The sequence below is a fragment of the Elephantulus edwardii genome, unplaced genomic scaffold (genome assembly GCF_000299155.1).
Source record: "Elephantulus edwardii isolate Elephantulus edwardi_28Jun2011 unplaced genomic scaffold, EleEdw1.0 scaffold00012, whole genome shotgun sequence".
Taxonomy (NCBI): domain Eukaryota; kingdom Metazoa; phylum Chordata; class Mammalia; order Macroscelidea; family Macroscelididae; genus Elephantulus; species Elephantulus edwardii.
The window spans coordinates 3,955,001-3,963,040 of record NW_006399762.1 but is presented as its reverse complement, the minus strand read 5'-3'; the positions used below and the strand labels follow the sequence as shown (position 1 = coordinate 3,963,040).

The 8,040-nt window shown below is 38.1% G+C and overlaps 2 protein-coding genes across 2 annotated transcripts in view; one reads left to right on the top strand and one right to left on the bottom strand.

Annotated features, from left to right (window-relative positions):
- EXOSC9 (exosome component 9) overlaps window positions 1-4,387 on the top strand; it is a 36,731-nt gene extending 32,344 nt beyond the window's left edge. The window contains exons 11-12 of the mRNA XM_006881051.1: window positions 3,863-3,941; window positions 4,254-4,387. Coding sequence (XP_006881113.1) covers window positions 3,863-3,941; window positions 4,254-4,344 — 170 coding nt within the window. The 3' untranslated portion in view covers window positions 4,345-4,387. The remainder of the gene's footprint in view (window positions 1-3,862; window positions 3,942-4,253) is intronic.
- A 1,588-nt stretch (window positions 4,388-5,975) lies between these two features.
- CCNA2 (cyclin A2) overlaps window positions 5,976-8,040 on the bottom strand; it is a 7,937-nt gene continuing 5,872 nt past the window's right edge. The window contains 4 exon segments of the mRNA XM_006903573.1: window positions 5,976-6,024; window positions 6,324-6,457; window positions 7,229-7,342; window positions 7,833-8,036. Coding sequence (XP_006903635.1) covers window positions 5,976-6,024; window positions 6,324-6,457; window positions 7,229-7,342; window positions 7,833-8,036 — 501 coding nt within the window.

The window sequence follows — 8,040 nt, the reverse complement described above, 5'->3', positions numbered from 1 at the left end:
CAGTCTCTTCCCATGCGATTTACTGCTTCAAAAAGCCTGCTAGAGGGTCAGCCATCAGTTGGTTCTAACTCAGCGGTACATGACAACGTATTTTATGTATTTATATACATATACACACAAACTGGATGTTGTTGGGATCGTTTGTAGTGAGTTGTGCTGCTAAGCCAAATGCTGCGTGACCCCAGCAGTTCCAATCCATCGGCCAGTCTAAAGGAGCAGCGTGGGCAGTCTCCTCCAGTTGTGATATATGGCCTTCAAAACCCATTGGAGAGTTAAGTCAAAACTAACCGTAGAGTTTGGAGTTATGCTTTGTTGCTTTGTTGTTACTGTTTTTAGGTGTTGCTGAGTACAACTTATAGCACCCCTATGAATAACAGATCTGAATTTTGTCCTTCCTGTGTCATCCTCATCATCTCTAATACACTTGAGCCCTTGCTGCACTCTCCATGTCAGTCTACCTGAGTGGGAGTCTTCCTCTCTTTCACTGACTCTTAACCTTTCCAAATAGGAAAACCCTTTCCAAGGAATAGCCTCTCCTAGAAACATGTCAAAAGTATGAGAGATGAAAACTTCAGCTTCAACATCCTTACCTCCAAGAAGCACTCTGGCTGCACCCTTTCCAAGACATACCTGTTCATTCTTTTAGAAGTACATAGAATAACCAGTACTTTCCAACATATCTCAAAGGCATCAATTCTTAAGCAGACTTAAACATCTGTTTTTGTAAGCTGAATCTGAGAAGTTATTCAGTGTAAAGTACCTTTTAAAATGGCCAAACGATTTCCTTTGAAATGTAGGTGGTTAGGTTTTGCTTGTTGGAGTTTTTTCCCTACTGTTACAGTGCAACAGTAAGCATCTTTGCATACACCTTTCTGTAGACTTCTATTTTCTACGGTTAATCAAAGAACTCTGGTGGCCTAGTGGTAAGAATCTGCGCTGCAGTCATAAAGGCACACAGTTTGAATCCACCAGCTGCTCCACGGGAGAATGATGGAGTGGTGGACCCAAGGTATGTTAGATGGAGCCTTTCTAAAGGTTATGAACAAAGGGAAAAATTGAAAACTAATTCAAAGCTCTAAAACAGAGAAAGCTAGTAACTTTTTTTCTCGATAAATCCTATTCATAATAAAGGAAATAAATTCAAAGCACAGCAAAAATTGAAAAAGAATTTTCTGTTTTATCAGGCAATAGTACAAAGACCAAGATTGGCTAGGGTGTACAGGAAATGGCTTTTTATATACACATTTTTTTAAGAGTATAAATGAGGTTCTTGGGAGTTGGGGGAAGAAATATCCTTTAGAATCCGTTCACCCTCTGATGCAACAGTTCAGCTACTAGGAATTTTCTTTCCAGTGTTGAAGTATACTTTCTTATTGAATGTTGTTATGTGTCACCAAGTCACCTGTGACTCTTAGTGACCCCTACGTACAACAGCCATAAACCCTGGTCTATCCCTTGCCAATCTTATTGATTCTGACATGTCTATCCCCACTACCCCAGTGATGGAATAAATCCATTTGATCCAGGGTCTTCCTCTCCTGTGCTGTCCCTCCCCCCTCCCAAGCATGGCATCCGTCTCTAAGGATGGATCCTGCCTTGCAACATGTCCAAAGTATAGCTGACGAAGCTTCAGAAGCCTTGCCTCCAAGGAACAGCCTGGCTTCACTTTCTCCAGGAAGAACTTGTTTGTTCTCCTAGTAGTCCATGGAATATTCAGTACTCTTCTCCAGCACCACAGTTCAAAGGCATCAAACTCTCCTGTTAACCATAGTCATTGTCCAGCTCTCTGATGCATACATGGCCTATATCGGGTGCACCTTAGTATCCAGACTGACATTGTTGCTCCTCAGTATCTTGGAGAGGTCTCTGACAGCAGACTTTCTAAATGCAATTCATCTTTTAATTTCCTGGCTGCTGATACCAAGAGTGTTAATTGTACAGCCAAGCAAAATAAAGCTGTTATCAATCCCAGTCTCTTCATCATCCATCATGATACTGCCAGTTGGCCCAGGGGTGAGAATCTTTTATTTCTTGATGTTGAGCTTCAATCCATATTGAAGGCTGCAGTCTTGTATCCTCCTCAGCAAGCACTTCAGGTCCTCCTCAGTTTTAGCAAGTAGGGCTGTGTCATCTGCATAACGCAGATTGTTGATAAGTCTACCTCCAATCCTAATGCCACACTTAGACTCATAGAGCCCAGCTTCCCGGATAATCTGTTCCACACAGATTGAAAAATATGGAGATAGGATACATTCTTGACGCACACCCTTCCCAGTTTTGAACCATGCGGTGTTTCCTTGTTCTGTTCTGACAACTGCCTCCTGATCCAAGTATAAGTTTTGCATAAGCATAATCAAGTGTTCTGGGATTCCCTTTCTTCTCAGCGTCAGCCACAGTTTTTGTGATCTGCCGTCAAATGCCTTTGCATAGTCAGTGAAGCACAGATACACATTCTTCTGGTATTCTTTCAGCCAAGATCCATCTGACATTAGCTATAATATCCGTAGTGCCACAGTCTTTTCTCAATCCAGCCTGCACTTCAGGCATTTCTCTGTTGATGTGCTGTTCCAGTCGTTTCTGTATAGTCTTCAGCCAAATCTTGCTTGCATGTGATATCAATGATATTGTTTGATAATTTCCACTCTCTTGGATTGCCTTTCTTTGGAATGGGAAAAAAAATATAGATCTCTTCCAGTCAGTAGGCCAGGTGGTTGTCCTGCAATACAGTACTAGCAATTTATTTGGCATACTTTCAATCATTCCAGAATGATGATACACAAGTACAACTTGGATTTTTATATTTTCTGTTAACACAAAAAAAGGCCAGTTTTTCTGAACATAGAAATACAAGGAAAGATGTGCATCAAGGTTGTAACCTTTCTCCATACTTAACCTGCTGAGTGAACCACCCACTAACCAGGACTATTTGAAAAGGAATGTGGCATCCAGGATTGGAGGAAAACTCAAGACCCTGTGTTATGCAGATGATACAACCTGGCTTCAGAAGAGTTGAAGTACTTCTTCAGAAGATCAAAGAAGATAGCCTTCATTCAATATGGATTACATCTCAGCATCAACAAACAAAAATCCTCACTACTGGACCAGGAGGTAAAACCATTACAGATGGAGAAAAGATTAAATTTCTCTTCAAAAGTGATTTCATTTTACCAGGATCCAGTCAACCTCCATAGGAACAGTAGTCAGGAAATGAAGACATGTCACATTGGGACACTGAAGGCAAAGGTGCATCTGATCTGGTCTGTGGTCTTTTCATTTGCTTCCTATGCATCTGAAAGGTGGACAGTGATTAAGGATGATAGAGTATGCCTTTGAATTGTGGTTGTGGCAGAGTATTAAATAAACTATGAACTTCCAAAAGAACAAACATTCCTGTCTTGAAGTGCAATCAGAGTGCTCCTGATGGTGAAACTTCGTCTTTCTTTGGCCATATTTTTAGGAGATAACATGCTAAAAAAGGTCAGTTGGAGAGGAAGACCTTCAGCGAGATGGGCTTGAGAAGGACAGAGATGATGATGATGATGATGCAGAATGGGACAAAGTTTAGGTCTGTTGTTCATAGGTTCTCTGAGTCAGTCAACTTGACGGCATCTGAAAACATTCTGAACATTTTACCAATGGTTGTGCTACTGCAGGATTTTTAGGGGGAAAAATGTATAAATTGTTTTTCAGAGCTCCAACTAATTCAGAAAATATCTGAATAGAGAAAATGAGTGTATTTCCAAAACCTCTATCCAAAGATGGGCTGTTTGTGTGGAAATAATTTCAATCTTTAACATAAGCCACATGTGCAAATCCCCAAGACTAATTATGCTTTTTTCTATTTCTCATACATTTCTTCAAGGTGCTCCTATAGTACTCTCAGATAGTGAAGAAGAAGAAATGATCATTTTAGACCCAGAAAAGAGTACAAAGAAAATAAGGTAATAGATTTCTGGGCTTATTTGTCAAATGTATAAACAAACTGTAAAGGTTTTGATTTTATTCTTACGTAGTAGAGATTTTTTTTTTTTTAAATACACATTGCTCCAATGAGCTTTAAGGAGACATTACTTCTTTCCATGGTTTATAAACATATCCATGGTTCTTTCCATGTTTTATAAATATTGGGACCTAAATCTGTAGTAAAATTGTTGAAATATTTTGTAAAATTACAGCAGGTAAATTGTGAGGGTGGTAAATCTTTATTGATAAATGTCAGCTATTTAACAACTGTTTGTTTTGCTTGTTTATAGCACACAGACCATCAGTGCAAAACAAGAAAAAGCATTAAGTAAAAAACCCACAAAGAAGAGGAAAAAGAAGAGAACTGTAAATTTAAGCTAACATAACACTGTGTATATATTAAAAAAGCTATTTATTCAATGCTAAGAACTGGCTTTTATTTAGAAATCTAAAAATCTTGAATTTTAACTATTTTTTACATTATGCTTTAAAATAAACCATCTGGAGAATTTGTATATTTCCTGCCTCCTCCATCTTTCTATCATTTGCGAGTTACTAATTAGTTTGTTCCTCATAACCTTCATAGTTGGAATATATGAAGCCCACAGAAGATTTGAGTCTTACTTTGTGATATGTCAATGACATGCTGCTTGTAGAAAGACTTGAAGCAAAGAAATTCAGTATATTCTTACATTAAAGAAAAAAAAACCTCACAATTAGACCAATAAGCAAAATCCAGAAAATTTGATGTTGTGAAGGATTTTATTTTACATTGATCCACAATCAGTATCCACAGATATAGCACTTACAAAATCAAATGATGGATTGTATTGGAAATAATCTGCCAAGAAACTCTAAAGCAAGGCTGTTAAATGTGTGCCCAACTCAAACCATATTTTCAGTTGCTTCACAGAAAGTTGCACAATGAAGTCAGTCCCCTTGGCACTGTGATGAAAAATCCTGACTATACCATAAATTGCTAAAAGAACAAATCTATCTTGATAAGACTGATCCAGAGAAAAAAGGTGGTGATCCTGTTTCTTGTATTTTAACATGTGAACAGGAGGGGCCAGTCCCTATCATGCTTAGAAAAGTAGACGACCGATGAGATGGATCAAAAGACTGTAAATTTATAGGATGGGGCAGAATTTTACAGAAAAGTAACACGAGTCAAAGGATGGTACCTAACAACCACCTTGCTTTTTAGCTCTGGTGGCCTAGTGGACAAAGAAATGCACTGCCAACACAAGGGCAAGCAGTTTGAATCTGCCTATTACTCCTCATAAGAAAGATGGGGAATTTTCTCCCTTGAAAGAAAAACCACTGGAGGGTCCACTATGATTTTGTTCTGACTAAAAAAACCCCACACCTATCTATGAAGATCAATTTAGAAATGGAAAAGAACAAAGCATTTTTTAGAGACCCCTGAACAGTCTCATTACTGATAAGGATTTCTTTAAATTACAAAGTGAGCAAATTGGTCCAGTACTTTCCATTTTAGGGAGCTCTGGTGACCTGATGTTAAGAAGCTACATTGCCAAACTCAAGACACATGGTATAAATCCATCAGCTGCTCCCAGGGAGAAGAATGAGCATGTGATTTACTGCTTCTGAAAACCTGCTGGAGGGTTTTGGGACCAGCTACTAGATGTTGGTTCCAACTGCACCGTACAACTCTCCATTTTATAGTAATTCAAGACAAATTATTTTAATCTGAAATTAAGTGTGACTTGCAAATTATATTTTCCAAATCAGTTTATTAATAATCCTGATAGCTGGCATTATTATTTGGTTTAATAAAAACCACATAGAATTAGCCAATAATCTAAACTAGCTACATGTACAAAAGATATACAAATTAAAACCATTTTAAAAATAGAGACCATAATTTTGTAATTGACCACCATATTTGTATTCAGATATGATTTGTAAAAACTAAAACCAAATAAAAACTGTACATCATATACTTTGAGTGATTTACATCTTGGAAAACAAAAGTAGTCTCTTCACTTTCACACATTTAATGTCTCTGGAGGCTTGAGGAGAGAAACACCATGATACCTAAAGCAGAAAAGAAAAATTCTTTTCAATGCAGATCATTGAATAATAATGGAATTTCAACAATACTAATTGCATCTATCTGATCAAGTTAACAACCACAGAATCACTAGGGCCCAAAGCATGTATGCACAATCTTCCCCTCACCCAAAGCAGGACAGGAGACATGAGCTAAAGGATCAAAAGATAGCCTGAAAATAGCTTTGAAAGCAGGCTGGGATTAGTTTATACTTATAAAAGCACTGTTGAACAACAGGCTCATTTGGATTAGCAAGCTTCTTTACTAGTTACTCAATTCTTACTTGGAATTTTTATATTTTTCTCTTATTGACTGCTGTGCGTGCTGTGGTGCTCTGAGGTAGGTCTGATGAAGGTCCATGAGACAAGGCTTAAGACTTTCTAGGGTATATCCAGTCTTCTGTACTAAAGACTCAGGCTGTAAAGAAAAAGAGTAGAAAATCAAGAGTTTTATTTCTGATAGGCAAAATTAATAAAGTTCACTTTAAAACACTTAAAATTTCAATATTATTTTGTTAAGTGCTATCAAGTTGATTGGAGTATGAATCCTAGCTACCCTATGAACAGCTAACCTGAACCCTGCCCTGCCCTATCCATTATCTCTGATACACTATTAACACTTCTATAATGTTCCTATTTTTACAGGCCTTTATTTCATTCCTTTAATGCTGTGAGCCATTTTCCTCAATAACATCAGGCTGTATGGCTCCAATTCTTTAAGCACACCTTTCTTTTTCTCCCCCCCCTGTTGAATACTGTTGAGATGGATCTGACTGGCACAGGAGAAGATTGCCCCTCTATCTCCAGCAGAGCATCTGGATTCAAACCACATGCCTTCCTTCAGGATTGTAGCACAGCTTCTTGCCACTAGGCCACCAGAGGTCCCTTGAGCACACCTTTAAATCCATATTAAGATCCATGTTTCCTACCTAACAAATGAGAGATGTTCTCGTACATGTAGGATTCGTTCAACAATGACGTGATCCCAGGTCAGTACAATGTCTGGTTTTTATGATAGGTCTGTCTGACACTCAGTGATGATTCCATTTACTGGAGTAGAATTGTGTTCTGATGGTTTTCTATGGTTGATTTTCCCCCCTCCAGACAGACAAAGTTTGAGGTGCCTCTGGGTGACTCTCACCACCCAAGAGCATCAGAGACAGATGTCTAAAACCAATGTAATACGTACCCAGCTCTGTCCCCTGACTGTGTAGAGTGCTATATGAAAGGCTGCAGCAGCAACAACTGACGGTAAATACTTCAGGTATGGATCGGCATCTATTAAACTTAATTCTCCCAGAAACTGGAACAAAAATAGAACCACAAAAGCGCTACAATTAAGTGCAACAATGAAAGATTGGAAACTCTAAGTCTCTATAAACTTTCATTAAAATAAAAAAAGCAGCTACAATTAAAATTTTAAATAACCTGAGACCCAATTTTTCCCGATCTTTGCAATTAGCAATTTAGTAACTCCAGGGGGGAAAATATTCATACCTTTAACATTAAACATTTCTAGTCTTCATTCTTATCTATTTTTCTTCTTTTAATAATTTTACTAAAGCAACCCCTTTAAGCTAACTACCAGCTGAGACTTCAGAACTGGTACCACTATTCTTATTGCTTTCCCTGATACAGAAGATCTGTGGCCATTGATAGCTTCTCTTAACACTGCATCATTAATCTCTACCTAGAATGTGATAGAATCTTGGCCAATACAGCGTAATAAAACAGAGGCTTGCCCCTAATTGTGACTGTAAGAACTGCCATGCAGCAAAGTGAAAGGAACTTACCATGGCTAGACTTTCAACTTTGCAGTCTGCTGACTGCTGATGTAGAAAGTACTGAGTAAGAAACTGATTTATTGTTGGTGCTGCTAAATCAAAAGCAAGGACCTTCAAAACTAAATGTTCCATTCTCAGAACTTGTTTCTTGGTATAGGTGTCATCTGTAATGTATACAAATTCTGCTACTTCTGGAGGATATATTTCTTCAAACTTT